General features: G+C 44.5%; 1 protein-coding gene across 6 annotated transcripts in view; it reads right to left on the minus strand.

Moving 5' to 3' along the window:
* Positions 1-27,727, minus strand: part of LOC135510641 (nuclear factor 1 B-type-like) — a 104,898-nt gene that overhangs the window by 30,007 nt on the left and 47,164 nt on the right. For 3 of the 6 annotated variants that reach the window (XM_064931721.1, XM_064931725.1, XM_064931723.1), the window contains exons 3-10: positions 14,548-14,598; positions 12,806-12,874; positions 11,079-11,199; positions 10,697-10,815; positions 8,229-8,360; positions 7,730-7,908; positions 5,031-5,172; positions 4,784-4,866 (exon numbers count right to left, since the gene is read on the minus strand). In XM_064931721.1, the coding sequence (XP_064787793.1) occupies positions 4,784-4,866; positions 5,031-5,172; positions 7,730-7,908; positions 8,229-8,360; positions 10,697-10,815; positions 11,079-11,199; positions 12,806-12,874; positions 14,548-14,598 (896 nt within the window). The remainder of the gene's footprint in view (positions 1-4,783; positions 4,867-5,030; positions 5,173-7,729; positions 7,909-8,228; positions 8,361-10,696; positions 10,816-11,078; positions 11,200-12,805; positions 12,875-14,547; positions 14,599-27,727) is intronic. The other 3 variants (XM_064931722.1, XM_064931724.1, XM_064931726.1) reach the window with 2 other exon arrangements.

Genomic DNA, 27,727 nt, shown 5'->3' on the forward strand with positions numbered 1-27,727 from the left:
GTTTTCCACTGCTGCACTACATCTGGAGGTGAACGACTGATTTACTCTAGTTCTTGTGTTTATCTTGTGCGTATCGAAAATGTGGAAGCATCTGCCGAATTAACTAGCCAATGGTAAAAACAAACTCCAAAAAAAAAATGCGCGCACACACACACACACACACACACACACACACACACACACACACACACACACACACACACACACACACACACACACAGGAGGATATGAACAGAGGCCGTCACTCAATCTCTTAAAAATCATATAGACTAATTCTTCCAACACCAAGGCTCTCCTACCAGCAGTGAATGGCTAAGTCTCCACCCTTAACCTTCTACTAGTAACAGAGACCAGGATGCTGTATACACCACACAGCACACCAACACTGCCTCTACACTACCCAGCAGCCTGCTGCTCTGCTCTGACAAAGCTTTGAGCATAGAGAACGCACTGGCTGTCCAGACGCTCTACCAAACCCCCCACCCCCACCCACTCCTCCTCCTCCACACGCTCTGTGCCAGGCCTGCCAGCACTCCTCTAGGGGGGCTCGCCATCTGTCTGCCGGCACTGCCAGATCGCAGCGGCAGGGGTAAGAGGGACAGGGAAGACGTCGCCGGGGAACGTTAGGGGAACGTTAGCAAAAACAGATGCAGGCAGAATGGGGATTAGCAGGCTGCCTTAGATAATACCAAATGTCATCTGATCACCGAACGTTCCTACTGGAGCACATGGCGGAGGAACAGTCCCTTTAAGGGTTAACCAAGGAGAAGACATGAATCAGAGGGTTTTTCTTCTTCTTCTTTCTCCTCACAGATTTTCCACTAAGGAATTGTTGTTTGGAAGGAGGAGGGGTGTGGAAGGTGTGTGTTTTTTTGGGGGGTTGTAGAATAGGCCCTGGGGACATTGGGGTTTCTGACTACACTTTATCTCTGGAATATTGCCTGTGACCGCATCGGAAACACGACACCTTAAGTCGGTGAAACTAATCCACCTCGTACGTCTCCTCTCTCCACCCAACCAGCCTCAGAACAAAGGTCTGCCTTAAAACACACAGGAGAAAAGTGTCAATGCATCTCATAACTCCACCAAATAATTACCCAGAGCCGGGGTGACTGACAATAACAACAAAGGGAGAGTATCTATGACATTGTTTACTCCACGGGGAACAGTGGCCTAGTGTCATAAACCACAGGTTAAAAGACCTAGCTTCGTCGGTTTAAATCATCCTGAACCACAGAACACACACACACACAAAGCCTGACTAATATAAGATTAGCATGATGAATGGCTATTGCATTGTATTTCCTCCAGGTCTATTTCTGTTCATTCAGTATTCAGTGGCCGTGTTAGGGTAAAGAATACTATGTGAACTATACTAAAAATAGAATATTATAAACTATTGTTCTTAATTAACCTACCTGGTTAAATACATGTTAAATAAATGAAAGAGATCTATCAAATAAAAAAGGGGGTCTTATTTAGTCTAGCGGCCGATGAGACAGCATTGGGTTCAGCTGCTGTTTAGTGAGTTCACTGACAGAAGCAGCAAGGCTACTAAAAAATGTGGCACATAAACTCCACACACGCATGGACACACACGCTGTCCAAAAGAGTCCTCCCAGCTACAGAGAAGCATAGCATCGTTAACAAAACAGCACATTTTCTGCCTGCTCTACCAAGCTGCAGGGAAATACAGGCCGGGCTTTGTCATTACGCTCAACAGGAACAGCGTAGAAGAAAAACCACTGATTATTATGTAGCTGCGTGCAGATGCATTAAATTAAGCATGGTTGAAAACACTTGGCCTCGGACCAGCGTGTGTGTGTCTGTGTGTGTGTGTGTGTGTGGGGGGGGGGGGGGGGGCTTGCGCTCCAAGCCTCATTTTTCCACCCTCGCCAACCACAATTCTCCTAACCTCACACACAATTCAGCGGCCACATCTGCCTGGTCTGGCCGCCGGGACGACCGCTCGACGCCAACAACACCAAACAGTCTGGCCCTGGCCTGTATCGTACACTGTCTGTTCACGTGTCTCAGGCTGAATACTGTGACTTGCAGAACAGCATGTGCAGAACAGCACACATTTTTGAATAGGTACTGAACCACGACGGAGGAGTAACTGACATATTTGTCTGTCTTTGTGTGCACATTCTTACTTTTGTACTAAACCATTATTTTGTTCTTCAATGGACTACGGAATGAAGCTAAACAAATTGCATTTAAGGGAATGCTGGTCTCTTTTATATATGCCTGTGATGCCTTTTGGCATACAGCAAAATATTTGTAGAAAACTGTAGAGCACATTACACCCTCATCATATTACTGTACTTCTATTTACGTCCTGCCCCATACCAAAAGTAATGAGGTAAAAAGATATTTCTAAATATGAATTATATACAGTATGTGGAATGGTAAAAAAAAAGGTGCCCAAACACTCCCCTACGTATTTACAGAGCCTTCAGAAAGTATTCATACCCCTTGGCTTATTCCACATTTTGTTGTGTTCCAGCCTGAATTCTAAATGAATTACATTTGATCATTTTTGCTCACCCGACAAAGTGAAAACATGTTTTTACAAATGTTTGAACATTTATTGAAAATGAAATACAGAAATATCTCATTTACGTAAGTATTCACACCCCTGAGTCAATACACATTAGAATCCCCTCTGGCAGAAATTACAACTGTGAGTCTTTCTGGGTAAGTCTAAGAATTTTGCACATCTGGATTGTACAATATTTGCACATTATTCTTTTAACAATTCTTAAAGCCTCTGTCAAGTCGGTTGTTGATCATTGCTAGATAGACATTTTAAAGTCTTGCTATAGATTTTCAAGTCAATTTAAGCCCAAACTAGAACTACTGTAGGCCACTCAAGAACATTAAAATGTTGTATTGGTAAGCAACTCCAGTGCATATTTGGCCTTGCATTTTTTGTTATTTTCCTGCTGAAAGGTGAACTTATCTCCCAGTGTCTGTTGGAAAGCAGACCGAACCAGGTTTTCTAAGATTATTTTCTGTGCTTAGCTCTATTCTGTTTCTTTTTATCCTAAAATAATCCCTCGTCCTTGCTGATGACAAGCATACCCATAACATGATGCAGCCACCACCATGCTTGAAAATATGAACAGTGGTAATCAGTGATGTGTTGTGTTGAATTTGCCCCAATATAACACTTTGTATTCAGAACATAAAGTGAATTTCTTTGTCACCTTTTTGCAGTTTTACTTTAGTGCCTTATTGCAAACATGATGCATGAGCTGACAACTTGCCCGAGCTGACAAGGTAAAAATCTGTCGTTCTGCCCCTGAACAAGGGAGTTAACCCACTGTTCCTAGGCCGTCACTGAAAATAAGAATTTGTTCTGCCTAGTTAAATAAATAAAACATATTGATCCATGTTCAGTTTCCTATCACAGCCATTAAACTCTGAAACTGTTTTAAAGTCTCCGTTGGCCTCATGGTGAAATCACTGAATGGTTTCCTTCCTCTCCAGCTAGTGGGTGTATTGATACACAATCCAAATGAATAACTTCACCATGCTCAATGGGATAGTCAAGACCTGCCCCCCCACCTATCAATAGGTGCCCTTCTTTGTGAGGCATTGGAAAACCTTCCGGGTCTTTGTGGGTGAATCTGTGTTTGAAATTCACTGTCGGATCTAACAGATAATTGTATGTGTGGGGGTACAGAGATGTGGTAGTCATTCACAAATCATGTTAAACACTATTATTGCACACAGAGTCCATGCAACTTATTATGTGAATTATTAAGCACATTTTGACTTGTTTAGGCTTGCCACGACAAAGGGGTTGAATACTTCTTGGCTCGACACATTTCACCTTTTAATTTGTTATTAATATCTAAACACTTCTAAGAACATAATTCCATTGACATTGTAGGGTATTGTGTGTAGGACAGGGACACAACATCACAGTTGAATCCATTTTAAATGCAGGCTGTAACACAACAAAATGTGGAAAAGGTCCAGGGGTGTGAATGTTTTCTGAAAGCACTCCATTAGGACAGGGAAGCTAAAACACTTCAATGTGTCTCTATACTCCAGCATTTGGATTTGGGATCAAATGTTTTATGTGAGGTGACAGTACAGAATGTCCCTTTTTATTTGAGGGTATTAACCTGCTGACCTATTTGACCGTTTAAAAATGAAAGCGTTTCATGTGTCTAGTCGCCCTATTTGAAGGTGTCATAAGTATTTTAACAAATTCAGTTATATGTATTGAAGTCGTCAAAAATGTTGTATTTGGTCCCATTTTCCTTGCACGCGATGACTACATAAAGTTTGTGACTGTTGGATGTATTTGTAGTTTGTTTTGGCTGTTCCGAAGTTTGTTGCCACGAATAAATCAGATAAGTGAAAACAGATATGTATGAAAAGACCCTCAAATAAAAGGTGACATTCTGGACTACCGCCTTATATGAAACAATTGATCTCAAATCCAAAACGCTGGAGTATTGTGCCAAATTAGTTTTAGCTTCACTGTCCAAATAGATACGTAGGGGAGTATATGTCTTCAACTGTACCATTACAGTGCATTTACTGTCACTTACTGGAGCGAGCATTTTGAGAAACAGTTCATTTCACTTCTCAGACTCCGCCGTGCATCTGTGCGAGAACCGACAATAAGGTCTCACTCTCAGATAGAATGAAATGTCTCTGTGGTCTCAGATCCCTTCTGGAGAGGCTGAGAGGAAGGAAGTGAAGAAGGGAAGGAAGAGGGGAGGAGAGGATGTGAAAGAAGAGTAGTGGTAATGTTTCTCACCTGTTGCTGGTGAAGGAAGGCCGGATCTCTAGGGCTCAGTCCTACAAAACGATTGGCTGTGGGGGTGCCCGGTGCTGAGTATCCTGGAGGAGCAAACACACAAACACAGACAGAGAGACACATAGACACAATGAGAAAATATTACATTGATCGATTCTTTATAAAGTGCGCAAAATGGAAACTACTACAGTAATGGGACACAGAAGGGTTTTGAGGTGCCAGGAAGAGAGAAGGAAAGGGAGCTCACCGTTGTACTCACCTTCTGATGTGATGGGCTTGGTGTCGGGCATGGAGAGAGAGACGGGTCGCACTGTGCCATGGTGCGGAGAGGGGGCCAGGACTGGGGTGAAGTGGCCTGGAACCTTCCCCACCTGGCCACTGCTGTTAGGCTGAGGGGGGGCAAAGACAGGGAAACAAAATAGAGGGGGCAGTTAGTGACAACTCCTCCACTATTTAAACTGTGGCCACTTGACAAATCCCACTGGGCACAGACGTCAATTTCATTGAAATGACTTGGAATCGTTAAAGAAAAGAAACAACAGTAAAGTGTGTTTTACAGTATTGTTTGCACAGTCAGTTTAGTGCTGTTTTGTGTGGGAAAATGTCGCCCTCACTTGACACACAGAGAGAGAGAGAGCGAGACAGAGCGAGACAGAGAGAGAAAGGGGGCTGATAGTAGGGGCGAGGATGATGAAGGGAGGGGGTCCAAGGAGAAAGGAGTATGGAGGAAGGGAGAACAGCCCCGCCCAAATAGCCTGTGTAGATCATCTCTAGTGTTTTAAGAGAGAAAAGGAGCTAGTGGGAGCTACTCTTTCAGACTGCGGGAGATGGCCTGTGGTGTATTGGGCTCTTCGGCGCCCCAAGTTCAAACCTCAAATAGGCCTTTATGAAAAAGAATTGTGTCCACAGGGTTCCTTAAAAATGTGAATAGAATGTTTAATTAGAGTGTAATATAATCTGAGTTAAAGCAAGCATAAAAACATTCTGGCTGCCGTCCATGGGATTATAAGAGCTGTTTTATTTGCGAGACGCCCTCCTCTGCACACCCACGCACACACACACACACACACACACACACAAACACTCCCCCTTCTCCCATCCAGCACTGTGGAGGAGAGGGGCCAGTAATTCCGCCAAAAGAGAGCAGAGGCCCCGGCAACGGCAAATATTTACGGCCTTTATCGTTCCCTGTGGTTTTGTCTGAAGTAACAGTCCCGGGCCGCATAGATCCAGCCTCGTCTATGAGCCCATTGTTTTCAGTGAGAACAGCGGGGATATAAAACTCACATAAATATCTCACGGCTCTCTCATCTCTCTATGGCTGCCCCCCCCCCCCGCGCACACACACACTCCCAGCACAGTGACACAAGGCTTTAGTGTGTACCCAGTTAATGTATAAAGTCTTCTGTCAGGTTTATCAGAAATTCATGAAAAATAACTGTATTATGACCCTCTGTAATTATATTTGTTTTCTGAAAAAGGGCCTGGATTTTCTTTGGAATATTGAGTTAGTGGTTTTTACAGTGTGTATATTTTACATTTAGGCTCTTTTCAAAATAGACCTATAGAGTATTTCAGTTAGGTCGGCATTCAGTCATTGCATGAAGGGATTTTTCTGCACTTTCAAGAGTGTTTAGATCACAACAGCAGCATATTCTGAATGAAGGGGTGTTAAAGTTCACACTTGATTAAGAACCTGGCTGAGAAGTCACCCGGTGCGTCCACCGGCACTGCCAATTCCTCAACCCTGTGTCAACTCCCTCCATCAAACCCTGTGTCAACTCCCTCCATCCAACCCTGTGTCAACTCCCTCCATCCAACCCTGTGTCAACTCCCTCCATCCAACCCTGTGTCAACTCCCTCCATCCAACCCTGTGTCAACTCCCTCCATCCAACCCTGTGTCAACTCCCTCCATCCAACGCTGTGTCAACTCCCTCCATCCAACGCTGTGTCAACTCCCTCCATCCAACCCTGTGTCAACTCCCTCCATCCAACCCTGTATCAACTCCCTCCATCCAACCCTGTGTCAACTCCCTCCATCCAACGCTGTGTCAACTCCCTCCATCCAACGCTGTGTCAACTCCCTCCATCCAACGCTGTGTCAACTCCCTCCATCCAACGCTGTGTCAACTCCCTCCATCCAATGCTGTGTCAACTCCCTCCATCCAATGCTGTGTCAACTCCCTCCATCCAACCCTGTGTCAACTCCCTCCATCCAACCCTGTGTCAACTCCCTCCATCCAATGCTGTGTCAACTCCCTCCATCCAATGCTGTGCAAAACAAATGTGCCCCAGAAAGACTAGTGCTGTGAAGACACTATGTGCAATGATTGAACTAGTCTTCTTAACGATTATAGACATTGTCCACCCATTTTCATGTGTCAAATGTTATAAAGCACCCAAATCCCCCAAAATAATTCTCAAGGTGAAGGATAACTATTAAGATTGCCACTTAAATTGGAAAGAGCTCAAATAATGTACAGGAAAGTGGCATTTGATCAACATTCAATTGTTGTAAAAATGTCAAGGCACAATTGTATTGGGCAGGTATCATTTTTGACATAGACAGTACATTATTCAATGTGATAGTTGGTTTATTAGAGAAAAACTGAATTCATTATGAAATTAAATGAAAACTCAACTGATACTTGATTCAATCGTCACATTGAAAAGTGTACTACAGTATAGCCAAGCTGGTCCGGTGTCCTTTAAATACTCGTAGTGTTAAATATCCATTGTTTTTCATCAAACCTTTTCCATAAAACACGTTCTACTAAAATCCCAAACTTCACACCCAATCATATCCCTGTTCACAAACACTGTCTGTCAGTTAGGCCTACTGAGGAGAGAGACTGTACACAGTCAAGTTCTCTTCAATAAAATAAGTGAAATAGGAATGTTGCAACAACCCGACTTTCCTCCAGTGTGCTGCAGTTCACACTCACCTGGCTGCTCTGTGGGCTGGACGGGTCGTAGCTGGGCACGTAGCTCTTCAGGGAGTCAGGGGGGTTGAGATGGGGCGGGTAGCGGATGGTGGGGTGAGAGAAGTAGGGTGACGGGGCAGGGGGCAAGATGGCCGAGAACTGAAGGGGGGAGTGGGGTGGAGGGCTCCTCGTCGATATAACTAAGGGGATAGGAAGAGGGAAACGGAGAGAGGAAGAAACAGAGAGAAACAGGGGAAGACAGACAGACAGACAAGACAGACAGACACATTTAGAGAGGGAGGGAGAGAGAAAAACAAACCATTGAAAAATACACTAATGGAGAACAAAAATGTATTCATTACAATCCCAACTAATTCAAAGGACTTTTGGGGGAAGGCTGAGGGGGATGCATGACAAAAAAAAACACTTTCAGTTCAATCACTTTCTTGTAGAGGTCACTGTAGGTCACTGAATGAGCATGTCTAGACTTAGTAGTGGGGCAGGTGCTTAGCCTACTCACCACTGTGTCCGACCCCTGGGAGTCCGGGGTGGTGGTGCTGGGGGAAAGTACTCAGTCTGGAGGAGGAGTCCTGCGGGGAGGTGGGGCTGAACAAGGGCTTCTCTGGCTTCTTCATGGTGGGAGACGACATGTCTGGAGGAGAGGAAACACATACACACCTGGTTAAGGGGGGGGGGGGTTACCTGGCAACCACAGAGCCACACGCACAGACGCTGACAGAAGTAGCATCGCTGTTCTTGCTGCGACATCTTTCAAACATACTCCCATGCTGTGGCGTGATGGCAGTCATAGTATAGGCTTGCGATCGCTTTTGACATGTTTTCTCATGCCTATATGCAAGGTACTGTATGACAATAGGACTGAACATGAAAAAGAATGGACTCCGAGACCTCATGTTCTGTGACAGCAGCCGCTCTCCCCTGACCGTGGGTCAAGCTCAAGTGTCCCCGGGCCTGTCGCAAGACCTTCCTTCCTACCTCTCTCCCTCCCTCTCTCTCTCTCTCTTCCTCCCCACAATAGAGAAGAATCCACCTGAAGAGGGAAAGGTGACTCATACCGAACCAGGAAAGGGACAAAGACCTTAGGAATCCAGGGGAATTTCCCACTCAGAGTTTTGTAAAAGGAAGCAGCTTAAGTCGTTTCAGTTTTTTTTTTTTTTTGCAACATGAGCAATACCTCAGACAATGGATGGATCTTTCATTTTTTTAAAGAGTTTCAGACTATGGTACCACCCTACTGTACACATGGTTGAATCAACGTCGTTTCCCACGTGGAACAGACGTTGAATTGATGTCTGGGACAGTTGTTTTTTTTACTTGTTCTTATGTGGTGTAACATTCGCTCAAATATATTCTCGACAATTCCAAAAATGACAGAATTACACGATGGACAATTATGGAGAGAGACCTAGAATCGGAGAAAAAAAAAGTCTACGTCAACAGACTTTAACAAAAAAGTCGCACCGGTCTGGGAACTGATCAATGTAAAAACCTAGAATCCCTAGATAACAAGACATTGTTGTATGTCAAAAGGATTTAACTTGATGAACTCTGTCACTTCACGCTCCACCCCAAAAATGAGCGAGTAAACCAGGGTGTGCTCAGGCCAGGGTGTCCCAGACAGACAAAAGGGCTATGAATCTTAACAAGCAGATATCCAGCTATGAAATGCCCCACCGGGCTAGTATGAGGAGCCAGGATTAAGTACTGCACATTTCGTCGGAGCAAAGATATGAAAAACCTTCTTCTTCATTGCAAACAGCTGTTCGTTATCAAACCAAGTTGCTGACTGAGGATCTGAGAGCAGGGCCCAAAAATATGTACGGGGAGTGGCTAGATATACATAACTCCACAACATGGAGTCAGCTGTACTGTAACAGTGAAAGACATTTCAGTGAGACTTTTGAGGACAAAAAAAAACAGAATAGCGCCTAATCCATGTGCAGGGGTTTTGTCGGACTAGGCATGTAAAATAAATGTCTGTTTGGCACTTTGGACAGCCTCATATCAGTTTAATATCAATCAGCTTATTTATTTCATTCCCTCTTTACAGAGTAGTCCTTTTCCATGAATTTCCTGATCTCTCCGCTCCTCTTCTCCATAGCCATTATATTCCAGCATGTGTTCACCCCGATACTGAAAGGTAAAAACACAAAACAGCGGGAGAAGGAAGGGGGAAACAGTAAATCCCATCGAAGTTTCGTTTAAAGAAGCGAGGGGGGGAGAAAAACACCTTATGCTGTTAGATGTTGGGACATTCTGTACCCTAAGTGTTTTATCTGTCGTAGGGTAGTGAGATGAGAGGTGTCCCTCTCCCTTCCACTCTAGGGCTTGAGCCCTGGGGGGAGAAGGGGAGTGTGTTTGTGTGTGTGTCGGAGGAGAACAATCTGGAAACACGGGACAGTGAGGGCTTAATTAAAAAAGCTACGGGCCCTGGCCTGCACCACGAGACTAGGTAATGAAACATACACCCCTCCCTGGAGTCTCTCTCTCTCTCTCACTCTCTCTCTCTCTCTCTCTCTCTCTCTCTCTCTCTCTCTCTCTCTCATGCAAACATGTGGATACGCACACACACAAACCTGTTAACCCTAGCGTGACCTTTATAATCTTGCAGTCTAATAACACCTTCTCACTTTCATTGGGTGCCACCCTGCATTCCACAATTAAATCGCTACCAGAATGAAGATTCCACTCACATCGCCTCAACATTGCAACTTTTAACACTGCTTCAACACTCCCAATACTCCCTCAGATTGGCGAGAAAACAGGAAGCAATGAGGAAGCTCCCAAACCACCAGAGCACTCAACAGCCCTCCAAACGAGCTTATCAACAGGGGCATGTTCTCAGTCACGATATTTCCTGTCAACAATTCTGTTACTCCCCCAGCCTGTTTGTTCTTATCATATTTATTCAACAGTAATATTGTAGACCCCCCCCCCCCCACACCCCCACACACACCTCCCCCTCACCTTCTCTCTCGTGCCAGGTCCTGCTGCCGCTAGCTGGGGAGCTAGGTGAGGAATAGAAGTCAGGGCCAGTGGGACTGGTCTCCATACTCTCGTCTATGTTGAGGGTCTTGGGCCGCTTACTGGGGAGGAAGGCGGAGAAATGATGAGTCACAACACTCTACGTGATCTCTGATCCCTGTGTCTCTCTACTGTCACTGCCCCTTGATGTTGTAAAAATGTAATATCTTTACGGCTAACGTATTGTCTCGATGTGTGGGCACAAAACACAAAACTGAAATCAGTTTTGCATCCACCCCCCTACATCTCATTCAAAGTTCAGAGGTCAAGGTGTGATGCGGGAGAAGGAGGGTGGGGTTAAGGCAGGGTCCTGCAGCAGACTGACCTGCCAGGCGGGGAGGAGAGGGAGCGATGGAGGCCCACGCTGGAGTTCAGGTCATGGTAGTACGGCTGACTTGGCATGTCGGCCATGGAGAAGTTCACCCCTGCCCCCTGGGTAATGGGCGCTGAAGAGTAGGGAGAGAAAAAGAGGTTACTTCCTGGTCACTGACCTGCTGATTGGTTGCCTGGTGAAGCTCTGTTGGAATTTCGATATGATGTGACCTTGAGCATGGCCCACAATTTCACTGAAATGATCTCAGTGTACATGATCCCCTCTCACATGACTGATAATCATTGAACCTTTGCATTCCACCAGCATAATGCAAACTCATGAACTAGGCCACACACACACACACACACACACACACACACACACACACACACACACATCAGCTCTCTGATTGGTCCTATGCTCAGCTGGATCATTCTCAATTACCTATTGTAATTGGTCAAGCACATATGAATAAGTGCATTGAAGTTCACTTTCATGGTGCTCTTATGTGTGATATGCTTTGAGAAACCACAGCCCACCACTGTGTGAAAGTCTACTTTTTTTCACCCTGTGGTTGACAACCACGAGGGAGGGATATTGTTTCAGGGAGGACAGCTGAGTGTTAACTAGGGCACTGTGTAAAAGCTCCTTCTGCTCTTGAAGCTGCTGCCCGCGATGGTAGCCCTGTGAGGGCGGTGGGTGGGTGGGTGGGTGGGTAGATTGGTTTGGACTCGACGAGAGACTGGAGTGTGTGGTGGGGTCTGTTGTGGTCTGAGGTTTACCACTGGCACGAGCTCCAGCCCCAGCACTGCAGTCTTGGAACTGGCAACCCACGGCAGCCCTGGCATTGGCTACCCAAGGGCATTTGTGTTTTAATTTACTGCCAACGAGACTATCCCTCTCTCTCTCTCTATTTCCTTCACTCTCTATCTCTCTTTTTGGCATGGCATACTGTGTGTGATACCACTTGCTCTGTCTCCCAGCCAAAGTCATTTAACCCCGTCTTAAAGAAAATACAACCCTGACATCTGAATCCAAACAATGCCAGGCACAAAATAACAGGGATTCTAAAACACCTGTTCACACTTTAATTTGAATGTGCATTTTTCAGAACTGCAAAATCACAGCACTGACTGAATTTCAATTGGCTTAAAAAGGTCTACTCCGCAATCCGAAAAACAACAAATCAAAAATGGCAGTACAAATTACAGAGGGGCTTAAAAAAAAACATTAAGTAGAAAACACGAGTTGTATGTCAGTGCCAGTGAGTTCTTAGTGTACCCCAGGCATGTTAGAGGTCAGGACACAACATCCTATAGGTATGTGATAGAACACAACAACCCTTGAGCCATACAGGTAAATCCTGCCCGAGGGGACCATTGTCCTCAGCTAGCTGGGGAGAGCGATTCCTGAAAGAACATCCGTCATCGTTTTTGAAAAAGGGCAGGCAAGTCTATACAAACACACACGGTCACACAGTCTCTCTCTCACACACACACACACACACACACACACACACACACACACACACACACACACACACACACACACACACACGCGCACACACGCGCACACACGCGCACACACGCGCACACACACACACACACACTCATGTTGTATTCTAATGCTGGAGACTTGCTCGACTGGATTTCCTGTTTTTGTACTGTGAAGCTTGCTGTTTTGAATCGGCAATGAGGATAAGGGGCATTGAGGGCGATGGTGATAAAGTCGATACTTACTTCTGGACACACGCACCAGCTCTGAAACACTGAAGACTCCTGATTTGATGAAGCTGTCTTCCAAGTAAACTGCAGAAACAAAAACCACAGACAGACAATGTATCAACGCAACATTAAACCCCAATGCTTTGTGTTCTCGTCACTAAGAGTAAGTTACATTCATAGCGATTCGAGCTGTTGCTAAAGTAATAAATCATTACTTGATTCCCTGCTTACGATACACAGGACGAGAAAAAATTCTAAAATAGAGTATCCATCATCTACCCATCAACCATAGCGACATGACCCAACACAGCTCCAGCCTGAATAATGGCAATATTGATAATACTGAAATATAAAGGCTTTGAAGTACAATATGTATGGAGCCCAGAAAATGAGAAAAATATCTATCATGACCCATCAGTCTAGCCTGGTCCCAGATCAGTTTGTGCTGTTTATATGTTTGTCATGACAATAGGAGTCGGCGATACAGAACAAACAAAACTGTGACCAGGCTAATATCAGTCTGTCAGCCATTCAGACAGACATGTCACTGACACCCAAAATGACTTCGACATTTCATCCTTTGATGTTCTGAGCAGGACCATTGGGTGTGCCAACAACATAGGGGGGAGGCGTGAGTCTAGATTCCGATTGGCAGCTAAATGCGCTTTCTTCCTCCTAATTCCTCAATGCAAGCCAACGGGCGTCCCAGAGAATGACAGGGGAACTGTGGCACTGTAGCGGGAGCAGCTAGGGAGGCCCTCACAGGGCCTGAGTCATTGGCTCAACGTTGGCTCAACGTAGTGTTTGACTTGGCAGCGAGACGCACACGCAGGGTAGGCAGAACCTACTCTTGAGGTACGGAGCTAATTACGTTCTTGCTCTATTTTCATTCCTGGCCCGTGATGACATAGTCCAGGTCAGTCCAGGAGAGCAGCAACAGGCTGCCGGAGATGATTTGGAGCAGTGGCCATTTTGTTTGGCTAGCTAGCAGACTGGCTACTAGACATAGCTTAGCTATCCAACCCTTATTGGCAAGGACAAGAACTATGCCCTCAGACATCCACTAGTGAACTACAGAGGAGCACATAACTGTCTAGCCTTCGTGTTTCCCAAACTTTTTTGTCTCTAAAATTGACAACGGTTTTGCTGAGGGGAGGACGGCTCATAATAATGGCCGGAATGGAGTCAATGGAATGGTATCAAACACAATACCATTCCATTGACTCCATTACACTCTATTCCAGCCATTATTATGAGCCGTCCTCCCCTCAGCAGCCTCCACTGGTCTATACAGATGTAGGATCTTAATTTGTGAATTATTATGTGGATTATAATTAATGGTCATTTTTGTAGTGGGTTGATACATTTTCTGTAAAATAAAGTCTCAAATTTCAAAGTTGAGAAGCCTTGAGAAGCCTTTTTGAGAAGCCTTTTTGAGAAGCCTTTGAGAAGCCTTTTTAAACCTCAGATACACGACAAGTTCAAAATGTTGTCCTGCAACAGGGTGATTAAATTCATCTGTAATTCCATAGAAACCTTACAATGGCTGTGGTCTGCATAACTGTGAAAGGTCACATCCTGTTTAAAGATAATTATGCCAGGTGAGAGCATACACAAAGAGTAACTATCATAAACAGATTCTGGAATCGTCTACCAGGCGAGACCACATCAAGTACAGAGAGGGGACTGGGAACTATAGAGCTGTGATTGACAGGACAGAGGTTGGAGGACCGTGACAGTGAGGTTCAGGTACATACCTGGGTTCTTGCCTGGCTCATTGTTACTGGGACTTCCTGACTGCTGTGAGTCTGTAACACAGATAGAGAACCATGCTTAGTATTATAGAACCATCCCACTGGGCACAGACGTCAATTCATCATCTGTTCCATGTCATTTCAGTGAACCTTAGATCATTAAATACCACAAAGGTCATCAAAGTTCAGCACTCTTCTATCAATTTAAGTTATTCAAATGAGCTTTATTGGCATGGATGGTAACCACCATGGGTATCGCCAAAGCAATACAATGACCCACTACTATAAGGACACGTCAAAAATACCCTGAATGTGACAGGTGGCCAAAAACAAAGAAGCAAGGTGCTGTTGGTCATCAGATTTCATTTCAACCGAGACATAATATCAGCTGGAGTCATGCAGATTATATAATGAATATTCCTCAGCTTCCCTAGAATGTGTCTGAGGTTTTTATTGTAATTTGTCTGCAGACGTGTCAGTCCTGACAGGCCAAGCCAGATGTGCAATGGTATTTGCTGTTGTTTAAAGAAGAAAAAAAAGAGGAGACAGAGAAAAGGGGGGAGGCGGGGACTACAGTCAAAAGCTAGTCAGAACAAAAGAAGTGCTCAACAGGAGTGGAAAGAAACAATAAGACAAGTAAAAAAAAAAAATTTAAAAAGACGAGGCGAAGCGTTTTCCTGACCTTCACATTCAGACTGGTTGATTCTGTCTGACTTTTTACAGGGCCTGGGTTAGGGAAAACATGGTCTGCCACTGCCTCATCCTTCCCTGCCCCGGCCCGAGAGAGGCATGCACATAGCACATGCAACAGGGGGGGATACACTCCGAAACACATCAGGAATTCTCCCCATAAGGTAGCCTATCTTAGCCTCCAAGCGCTTCGTCTGATTGATGATGTTACCTTACAGCACCTTTGGGAAGAGGATTAGCTGGGGTAACTGGCGTTCTTCAGCCGCCACCATGCTCGTTTGTCACCGCCAACCTCCAGGTCCATTTTCTCGGCTCGAACCACCACGCAACACTAACAGATATTCAAACGATGCCCACAAGAGCCTGGCTTTTAACGTAAACACTTGACCATGTCATATACAGTCAGCAATAGAAAGTGGCTCCAAAGAGCTCACTTCATTTCACCTAAAAACTAGTACGCTTTGTATGGAAGACCGGGTGTGTAGAGTAGTGAGGAACTAGTCCAGGCATATCAGAGGGCGAGGACACCGACAACATAAACACTAGTTCATATCATATAACATAGGTCTGCAGTTGAAAATTAGTTCCAAAGAGCTGACTTAAATTTCACATAAACACCAGTTCCTCACGACACTACACACCCGCTCTTCCACACAAAGCCTACTGTAGCATCAGCCGACCAGAGTAGGGCGACATCGCCGTCACCCAAAAGCCAACAACATATGGGAGAGGAAGAGAGGAGGAACCCCCCCCCCCCCCCCACCAACCCTCCTCCCTCTACCAGCCCCCGCTTCAACCAACCATCCAGGGAAAAAGCAGCACACGAGGGGGTAAAAGTACAACAGTACAACACTGAATGGCCAGGCTGTGTTTGCCTTGAGTTCCATAATGATTCACCACAGCCGCCCTCCACGTGTTCCTCCTTTGCCCTACGCCTTTAAATGCGGAGAAGTGAGGACAAGAGGCGGGAGACAGTGAACTCAGATATCCTCGCCTTGCAACACAACACTCCCTTTTGCTGCTGGAGAGCCGTCCCTCTCCCATAAGCTTAATTGTAAAGGACAGAGAGAGAGAGAGAGAGAGAGAGAGAGAGAGACCGACCACATTATGCATAAGGTACGAAAAAGAGAAAAAAAAAGTTTTAAAAAAAGAAAAGATTTATGACCATTAAACGGCACTGCAAAAACAGAATGTTCTTGGCTGCGGCTCAACACTGACAAAATAGGTAGGGAACAACACCACCATACGTTAAACAAAAAATATCTCCCCTTATGGTTAACCCTGAACAGTCACAACTTTGAGTTGTCTCTACAGGATACAGAGGACACTAGGGAAGTCTGATGTCGATAGCTTGCGCTCTTTTGGGTGCAACTTATTTTTCTAAGCTGGCTAGTTTGTTAGCTTGTCTCTTTTATCCACCATTTACCTGAAAAGAAAGGACTCTCTGGATGGAAATTCACATTTATTGCAGCAAAAAAACTGTATGGTGAAATTGACTTCTCGGGCACATCATGCAAGAACATTTATTATTCAATTGACAAGCCATAAAAATACTGTATAACGAGATCGAATTCTATGTTACACGCCACAGTCGGGGGCTTTTGTGCCAACGGTTTGTGTGGAACCACATCCGTACAGTAAGTGATTGCAGGGAGATTCTCCTCCTTTCTTGCCCCCTGCCACCCAGTCACCCTGGCACCTCCCACCCTCATGCCACTTTCAGACCCATCCATCAGTCTAGTTACAACTGTCAACTATTGCCCTCTCCCAGGAGAGAAAGAAAGAGGGAAAGGGGGAGGGGGGAGAGAGAGGAGAGAAAGTGGGAGGGCGCTACAGAGAGAAAAAGAGTGACAGAGAAACAGAGAGAGAGAGGTAGGGAGATGTTTCGTCTAACATGGAACAGACCATTGTGAGAGAAAGACGAGGTAGGGAGCTGGTTCATCTAACATGGAACAGACCATTGTGAGAGAACAGGTGGGGAGCTGTTTCGTCTAACATGGAACACACCATTGTGAGTGAAAAGGCAGCCTTGACAAAAGACCAGATGGTCGTGGCAATTAAAGAACCCAGGCAGCAGAAGCAGCATCTTCACTTTGCTGCCCTACAGTACTGTAGGCCTACAGAGGAGCCACCTGGAAGAGTTGAGGTGGGATCCAGGCATATGGCATCTACTGTCAACTCATCTCAGAGGTTTGAGGGAGCACCATACATCTGAGAGCTGGAAAACACCTGACATCTCACATACATTTCACCCTTGACCTGTAGCTAGGGAGGTGTAGGAGGTTGTTATGGAGGGCTTGAAGTTAAGTTCAAGTTCAGGTTCAAGTTCAAATTCCAGTTCAAGTTCAAGTGTGTTGAAGCAGTCGATCAGGCCAGGGTTGAAAATATTCTTATATATATTTTTGAAATTAATAATAAAATCAACATATGAACACATTTAAAAAGGAATCATTCCAAATAACCGCTATTCTAACTAGAAAAATGGAAAGTGCCTACAATGCCTTCAGAAAGTATTCACACCCCTTGACATATTCCACATTATATTGTGTTACAACCTGAATTCAAAATTGAATAAATATTTAGTTTTTCCCCCTCCTCCTCCTATACACAATACCCCATATCAACAAAGTGAAAACATGTTTTTAGACATGTTTGCAAATTTATTAGAAATTAAATACATTTACAAAAGTATCTAAATTTAAATCGATTTTAAATTCAGGCTGTAACACAACAAAATGTGGAAAAAGTCAAGCGGTACGAATACTTTCTGACGGCACTATATGTTGTACAATTGTATACTGTGTACATGTAAGTCTGCATACAAAGAAATAACCTGTCTGACAGGGATGAAGACTTCCCTCTACAGAAAAGATCTCCAATCTCCATCCAAAAGACGCATCAAACCTTCCAAATGGAGACCAATCCAATCGTCTTCAAACAGGCGCCAGCAACCCGTAAATAAACAGCGTGGTCTCGGTCTGCTAAGGTAGAGCTCTGGCTCTGCCCTGGGAGTTTGGCAAGGCCCGGATCACAACGCAAGATACCAGAGACACACAGCCACACTCCAAAAACAACGTTTCTTGGCTCCTCTCCGTCCCTGCCACTTGTTTAAACAAACAAACTGGGCTCGCAAAGAAGGAGGAGGAGAAGAAAAAAGAAAAACAAAGGATTTAAGGATCTTGGCTGTGATTTGAGTGAGGAGGACTGAGTACCGACATTGACATGCACGGAGTTTGTTTCGTACCTTATGCATCTCTCTCTCTCTCTCGCTCTCTCTCTCTCTCTCTCACTTGCCTGGCTATTATAAACACGCCAACAGTCTTTTGCACTCTCCTCTATCTAGTTTGGCATGATACCCATACCTTCCCCCGAAGAAACTCTCAGTCCACCCCCACCCCACTGTGTATATTAAACCAGTCGCATACTTTTACAAACTCACTCGTTGCAGTACACCTACCTGATCCCACAAACACACACATCCCACAGCACACACACACTCTCACATACACACACATCCCACAGCACACACACACTCTCACATACACACACGCCGCCGCAGATGCATACCAACGTCGACATTTCAGGGAGGGAAGAAAGAAGCCGCCTGGCAGCCATTTTAGACTGCTGCACCCGGGGTCTGTGCACATGTATAGCTGTGGCTGCCAGAAGCATGGGTCCCGAGCCAAGACGCATCTCAGCGGCCCAAGAGAGGGAGGGAGGGAAAGAGAGAGAAGAGAGATAGAGAGAAGAGAACGAGAGAGAGACGTAGAAATATCGCCTAATTACGGCAGTGCTAGGCCCATAATATTTCAACAATACAGCTGTGTGTAGTGTAAATATTTGATATGGCCACACTTTCTGTCCCTCTTCTGCACCAGTTTGGCCGAGGAGCAAGCCGTTAGAGGGGCAGGCAAGCTGTCCATCTGTCTGTCGGTCTATCCTGGTGCACATAGTCATGGTGTGTGAGTTTGTGTGAGTGTGTATGTGTGTGTGAGGACTTATGTGTGTGTTTTTATCCTTAACAGCTTAGCCATGATGACCTCATCATTGTGGGCCTGGTTCCAGATCCTAGCTTTCTCTTAAATGTTGCTCCATCACTGCATTTTACAGCTACACTACATGGACACTTGCTCGTTGAACATCTCATTCCAAAATCATAGGCTTTTATCTGGAGTTAGTCCCTCCCCTTTGCTGCTATAACATCCTCCACTCATCTGGGAAGGCTTTCCATTAGATGTCAGAATATTGCTGCGAGAACTTGCTTCCATTCAGCCACGAGCATTACTGAGGTCGGGCGATTAGGCCTGACTTGCAGTCGGCATTCCAATTCATCCCAAAGTTGTGCGATGGGGTTGATGTTAGGGCTCTGTGCAGGCCAGTTAAGTTCTTCCACACCGATCTTGACAAACCATTTCAGTTTCGACCTCGTTTTGTGCAGATTCATTTTCGTCAGACTCCCAGATGGTGAAGTGTGATTAATCACTCCAAAGAAAGCGTTTCCACTACTCTAGAATCCAGTGGCGGCGAGCTTTACACCACTCCAGCCGACGCTTGGCACTGAGCAATGTGGTTTTATGCTTGTGTGAGGCTGCTCAGCCATGGAAACCCATTTCAATAAGTTCCTGACAAACATTTGTTGTGCTGAAGTTTCTTCGAGGGGCAGTTTGGAACTGGGTAGTGAGTATTGCAACCGAGGACAGACGATTTGTACACGTTGCGCGTTTCAGCACTCTATGGTCCCGTTCTGTGAGCTTGTGTAGCATGCCACTTCACGACTAAGCCGTTGTTGCTCCTAGACATTTCCACTTCACAATAACAGCACTTACAGTTGACCGGGCAGCACTAGCAGGGCAGAAGTTTGACAAAATTACTTGTTGGAAAGGTGGCATCCTATGACGGTGCCACGTTAAATTCGGTTAAACAGCCATCACTAGCACATTAGAGGCCGCTGCCCTATATACATAGACTTGGAATTGTTGGCCACTTAATGGAACACTAGTCACTTGAATAATGTTTACATATTTTGCATTACTCATCTCATTTGGAAATTATCTATTCTACTATATCTTAGTCTGACATTGCTCGCCCAAATATATTCTTAATTCCATTCCTTTACTTTAGATGTGTGTATATTGTTGTGAAAATGTTCGATTTTACTGTCAGATATTACTGCACAAGCATTTCTCTACATCCGCAAAAACGTCTGCTAAACATGTGTACTGAATGTGACAAATACAACTTGACTTGATTTTGTTGAAAGTCACTGAGCTTTTCAGTACAGGCCATTCTACTGCCAATGTTTGTCTAAGGAGATTGCATGGCTGTGTTCTCGATTTTATACACCTGTCAGCAACTGGTGAGCTGAAATAGGCAAATCCACATACTTTTGTGTATCTCCGTCTCTGGGTCTGTAACAGTATCTCATATCTTTTGTCTCCTCTTGTGCCTGCCTACTTTTATCTCTCTTTCTGTATCAGGAACTGTGTCAGCTGTATCAACTTCTTATCTAGTCAGAACAGTATAGTATGGTATATGCTTTCCTCTCCACGTCTAAATCGTCCTCTACATCTAACCTGGTATCTCTCAATCCTCCACCATTTTCACGTTTTTTTTGTCACACTTTCTTTCCCTTCTTTCTCTCTTCTTAGTGGCCCTCTGTTTCTCTCTCCCTCTACTGTCGCTCTCTCTCCTTCTCTCCCCCGTTTTGTTGACTAAACAAAGTGGCCTTTATCGGAGAGAGCCGCAACCCAAACAAGCCAAACAAAAGATAGGGCGAGGACATCTACCCAGAGGAGGGAGGATCTTATCATGCCAGGGAGGCCATTGTGCGTGTGTGCCAGTCTGCACAATGGCAGTCTCATGCCCTGGCATCTAATGCACTAACGTATCATAACGTTCTTTGAAGGCCGACACCTGTCTGCCAAGAGACCAATATCGAGGAGAGAAGACGAGGAAGACATGATAAGTTTGACGGCCATTTTGAGAACTCATCCTTTGCCAATACCTAGAGAGCATGTGTGGTAAAACGAGCCCATACAAACGCAGACCCAGAAGACAGCAGTAAATGTGTTAAGAAACGTATAAATCTTACTGTGTGTGCAGAATGGACAGATATGAAGACAGCAAAGCATTCTTCTAGGAAATGCCCCCCCACCCCTATAAGGCTTTTGAGCAACTCAAAAGCTAAGTAGCATATCAACGACAAAATAAAGTCTTCTATCATGTTAATTAGATTCAGCTACATTTGCTTTAGATCGACTGCAGACATGATACAAAAAGCCTGTCTAGGAACACATTTAAGGCTTGTGGGAGTGTTAGGGGGGAGGTGGGGAGAGACAAGGAGGGTAAAGTTGAAAAGACTGAAGGAACAATGACATTTTGCCTTCTTTTTATTCGACGGAGAGACACCACAGATTTGTTTGAATGGAACACGCACACACCCACGAGACAGTGAGACAGTGGGACTGTCAGGTTTTGAGACGTAGGAATCAAGTGTCAGACAGACAGGGTCAGACAGAGGAGGGCGATGTGGAGGAGGGGGGGGCATACAACTTTCAGGGCAAAAGCATTCACAGACAGCTCCAGGAACTGTGTGTGGGGAGGGGGTTCTCGTGATTCTCATGAAACCCCTTTTAAACATGTCTGTAGCAAATTGAATTCCACAATCATGATGCAGCTGCAAAAATCAACTATAATTCTGAAAATGTGTTTTATTTTTAAAATATTGTACATTTTCACCAGAATTTTGTACATTCTCACCCCATATTCTCATTTTTGGCAGGGTAGCCTAGTGGTTAGAGCGTTGGACTAGTAAGCGAAAGGTTGCAAGTTCGAATCCCCGTTCTGCCCCTGAACAGGCAGTTAACCCACTGTTCCTAGGCCATCATTGAAAATAAGAATTTGTTCTTAACTGACTTGCCTATTAAAATAAAGGTAAAATTATTATTATTTTTTTTTAAATCAAAATGCGCCCGGATTAAATTCTCAGGTCATTTTATACAATTCTACTTTAGAAAAATCTAACTTATTCGATAAAATACTAAATATGTTGCTGTAGTTTGTCCATAAATCATACAAATGGTATACTAGTTGATGTTTACATAAAACTATAGTATTTATTATGTAAAAACACTGTCTGTGGACATGTCTCATTACCGTAACACCTTTTCAAGTTCCTGTAAAAACTCCCATGATGCATCATTTAGAGGAGCAATCCTTCGATGAGCACTAGTTCAGTTATTTGATTTGCTTATATGCCTTCAGAATGAGGTTCTTATTCTCAAAACACCCCTTTAACCCCACTTTGCCTTCTCATTACCGAAACAGCTAAAAAGCTCAAATTGGGAAAAAGTCAGAGAACCATTACCTTACCAACATGGAGGCATGAATGGGCTTTGGTGATGTGGTCAATTGTTTGCTGACTCATAACGGCTGTCTCCTATTATTTGCAGATTGAGCTAAGGGCCTCTCATTACCGAAACACACATTTCTCATTACCACGTAATTCTTTGGGTCCGTTTCAGTAATGAGAACCTTAATTTCAGTAATGATAATAAGCTAATTCTAATGTATAGTCAATGGGTGTGCTATACTGGTAAACTTTATTTACTTGGACCAATTGTATAGATTTTTTGTAAAACAACAGTTATTTGATACAGTAGGGTTTGTCAAGAAATATTGGGTGTATAAACCCCATTCACCTTTCTTTAAGTCCCAATCTGCAGTTTGTGTTTCAACGAAGAGTAACCCCACCACTTAGAGGAGGATATCTACCTGCTTTTATACTTACCTATACTGTTGTTTGATATTCACATATTTAAATACTTTATAGGCATATTGTGTCATGCTGTTTGCCCACAGGATCCCATCCAATCCAGAAATACATCTAAAATACCTTACAACCACAAATATTCTTGTACTAATACACAAATATTAACTAACTTTTTTTTAAGTCACCTTGTTACGTTTAAGTCCACTTTTGAAAATGAATGCATGTAATTACAATTCTTACACTGAAATAAGATGTAGTTTAATCAATTGCATTAAGAGCAGGCATTTTAGCATTATTTGGGATTAACAAATGACACTGATGATTATTTTGGCTGACTGAATCTCTGATAGAGATCAGTACAATTTTTCATTGGCAAACTATGCTATACTCATTACCAAAACATGCAGTCTCATCCCTGAAACCTGCTTATCATTACTGTAATGCACCAATATTTAGGAAATATTAGGCAGTGTAAAACATATACTTTAGCAATTTTTGATTCATCTGATAGTGTGATTTTTGTTCTTTATCGAAATAGGTGTGCATAAATCAAATTTAAAAAATAACATGTACACGCCAATGATTATGACAAAAAAAGTTTTGAAAAGTTGGGTTATCGTAACTAAAAAAATTATGAAATAAATGTTAATTACATTTTCAGTGTTATGTTTAACTATAATATTTGACATTTGTTTATAACTTTTTTGGACTTGTTGCAGTAATGAGAAGTTTTGTGTTGGTTGTTGTGGAAATTGTGCTAAAATGCATCATATCTGACCAAATATAGAATGATAATTATGAAATAGATAAGTACAGATCCTAATCTCGGTGATCCAAGAGGACATTTTATGAAAAATGACACTTGAGAATGTTTTGGTCAAATGTCAGTTTCATGAGAATAACCCGTGTGCGTGTGTGTGTGTGTGTGTGTGTGTGTGTGTGTGTGTGTGTGTGTGTGTGTGTGTGTGTGTGTGTGTGTGTGTGCCCTCTGGGGAAGAAGAGATGTGCATACTAATGATACTGGAGACTGGTTCCCCTTTCTCTTACAGTTTTTTAGGGGACTCAATGCTGTCTCGTCCATAAACTCTCACGGGGGTGAAAAGACGAGTGCTTTTACAGAGCCCGAGAAAACAGACTTCTCATTCAGGTCAACAAACAGTGTGGCATCGCCCACATTCATTCCAGAGAGGAACGGGAACAAGGGCTGAATCGGCTGACACATCATTAATGAGGCCAAGCCAGACCAGGAAAGAGAGAGGGAAAGGGTAAGTAGCCAGGAATACAAAGACAGGAGAAGAGAGGAGAGAGAGGGCAGAGAGAGGAGACTGTGGGCATATACACATATGTACGTGCATGCTCACATTTACTCACACATGTATGCACACACACATGCAGATGTAGGATCTTAATTTGATCCCCCTGTTGCAGGAGAACTTCCCTGCAAATCACAACATTTCAAACTTGTAGTGTATTTGAGGTTTAAAAAAAAGCTTCTGAAGTTTGTAATTTCCACTTTGAAACTGCATCAACGCCTACAAAAATGTTCATTTATTATAATCCACATAATAATTCAGATATCCTGTTGCTGCAAGATGTTCCTGCTGAAGCAAACGGGCTCACACTAAGATCCGACATCTGTTCATGTGGACTGAGATATGCACAAATACGCAGATGCATACACACACTATGAAATTACACACAGATAAACACTCAAAATTATTCAGGTTTGTGAGAATTGAGATCTCTGAAGTGCTGCAAGCTTAACACACAACACACACACACACACACACACACACACACACACACACACACACACACACACACACACACACACACACACACACACACACACTCTCTCTCCAGTTGAGAGCTGTGCCGTGCCATACACGTGCTCTGTGGTCAGGGCCTGGGATGCAGACAACACAGAGGCTCATCTGGCTGTCCCATGAAAAAAAAGCATGCAGGTAGGGCTTCACCACACACTGCCCCAGTCACTGTTTCCACACACACAAGCATGAACGAACGCGCACACACACACACACACACACACTCCCAGCTGTACCCTGTTCCACAACAAAGCCTCCAGCCATGCAAGACATAGCCTGACTGTGACATGACAGAGTGCTTTACATGACTTCAAAGTCCCAGTCAAACTACTAAGGTTCTGTCATACATATTTTTAAACTAGATCAGGCTTTCACTTACACTATGTTGGTTCCAGGATGTTAGCTAAGACACCTATCATGTCAAAACAATGCACCCATCAGCACATGAGCGTTAAAACAACAGAATGATTTTGGTATGCCTCAGACCCACAGTTTGCTTTGTTGTCGCTTAATTGACTGTCTAGCTGGCATTTGCATTTGCCCACTGCCCAAGCTGCTAGTCTTGGGGTAACATAATGGGTTACGTGGTGAGGAGGTTGGTGCCACTTTCCACAGGACCAGGAGGAGCCATTTTTGGCGGTGGCAAATGTCCAAGGTTCCCCTTTTATATGTGGTGGTGGCAGGAGGGAAAGGAGGGAAGGGTGAGACTATAGATTTAATTATGCATGCGTGTTTCTCATTCATGATGGTGGTGGGGGTGGGAAAGGGAGGGGTAAAGGGGGTGGGGGTGAGGACCAATGACATTCCACCGTAGCCCCCTCTTTCTCTCTCACCTCTCTCTCACCAGTCTGGGGGCTGCTTGGGCTAATGAGGTGACACTCACTGCCTGGAGGCTAGCCAAAACAGTCCATTAACTCTTAGCAAATAGTGAAGAGGAGGAGGAAGGAGGAGAGGGGAGCGAGAGAGCAAGAGAGAGCGAGAGAGAGAGAAAAGAGAGGCTACCGGGGTGTTTTGCATTTGTGAATGAACCAGCGGGAGTTGGGATGTGTGCATGCGTGTGTGTGTGTGTGTGTGTGTGTGTGTGTGTGTGTGTGTGTGTGTGTGTGTGTGTGTGTGTGTGTGTGTGATCGTGATGATGCGTGATAATTCACGGCGGGAATGGTTCAATAGAGGCAGCTCTCAAGAGTGGGAGTGCATGGGACAGGGGGGGTTAGGGTTTTGGGAAGGGGCTGCTATTAGCACAACGCCACATCATAGAAAACCCACCCAGACAGACAGACAGACCTTTGACGGAGGGGCTGTGTGATTCTGCTCTTTCATCCTATCATCCCTTCCTCCCACACCCCTTGCCTGATAATTATGAGACAAATGCACGGGTCCCCTGCTGATGAGTGGCATGGGATCCCCACAGTGGCGGGTTCAAACCTGCTGCACGCCGTCTGGACTGGGAAAAAGGAGAGAGGGGGAAAGAAAAAAAGAGAGAAATTGAGGGATGGAAACAGAGAAAGAGGGAAGGAGAGGGGGCGAGAGTGAGAACGAAGAGAGAACGAAGAGAGAAATGGAGGGAGAGAGAAAGAAAGAAAGAAAGAAAGAAAGAAAGAAAGAAAGAAAGAAAGAAGAAATGGAGGGAAAGAGAAATGGAGGGAAAGAGAAAGATAGTGGAATGTGAGAGAGAGAGAGAGCAATAGTGGAAGGAGAGAGAGAGAGAGCAATAGTGGAAGGAGAGAGTGAGAGAGAGCAATAGTGGAAGGAGAGAGTGAGAGAGAGCAATAGTGGAAGGAGAGAGTGAGAGAGAGCAATAGTGGAAGGAGAGAGAGAGAGCAATAGTGGAAGGAGAGAGAGAGAGTGCAATAGTGGAAGGAGAGTGCGAGAGAGCAATAGTGGAAGGAGAAAGAGAGAGCAATAGTGGAAGGAGAGAGTGAGAGAGCAATAGTGGAAGGAGAGAGTGAGAGAGAGCAATAGTGGAAGGAGAGAGAGAGAGCAATTAGTGGAAGGAGAGAGTGAGTGAGCAATTAGTGGAAGGAGAGAGAGAGAGCAATAGTGGAAGGAGAGAGTGAGAGAGAGCAATAGTGGAAGGAGAGAGTGAGAGAGAGCAATAGTGGAAGGAGAGAGTGAGAGAGAGCAATAGTGGAAGGAGAGAGAGTGAGAGAGCAATAGTGGAAGGAGAGAGAGTGAGAGAGAGAGCAATAGAGGAAGGAGGAGGGGGGAGAGAGCAATAGTGGAAGGAGAGAGTGAGAGAAAGCAATAGTGGAAGGAGCAATAGTGGAAGGAGAGAGAGTGAGAGAGAGAGCAATAGAGGAAGGAGGAGGGGGGAGAGAGCAATAGTGGAAGGAGATAGTGAGAGAGAGCAATAGTGGAAGGAGAGGGGGGGGTTCAAACCTGCTACACGTTGTTTGGACTGGGAAAGGGAGAGGAAGAAAGAGAGAAATGTATGGATGTAAAGAGAGGGGGGAGAAGGGGAGGGAAGGAGGTGGTGTAAAGTGTTTTCTAGGAAAGTGCCGGGTGGTAGTCGGGTAGATCTTCAGCGGGTTAGCCGGCTAACATTCTCTAACCTCTCTTTTGTAACAGTATTATGTGAACATTCCTTCCAATAACATTCCGGGAAGTCTATGTTTTAGCAAAACTCCAGGGGGTGGTCCTTGAAAGTTGAATTATGACATATTCCTGGAAGTTCATGTTTTACAACAACAAAAAGTTATTATAATATCCAGGGGTAAAATTGTCCAATAATCTCATCGTAACCGAATGAGTATCAGACAAAAATCAACTGTTACATTGTGACAACTGCAATCAATTTAGTATTGATTCAAATGCCTATACACTGACCAATGGAGACTGATCAAGGTCGTGTATGGCTGAGTTGGTAGAGCATGGCCCTTGCCATGCAAGGAGTGCG

This window comes from Oncorhynchus masou, chromosome 23 (assembly GCF_036934945.1).
Source record: "Oncorhynchus masou masou isolate Uvic2021 chromosome 23, UVic_Omas_1.1, whole genome shotgun sequence".
NCBI classification, from domain to species: domain Eukaryota; kingdom Metazoa; phylum Chordata; class Actinopteri; order Salmoniformes; family Salmonidae; genus Oncorhynchus; species Oncorhynchus masou.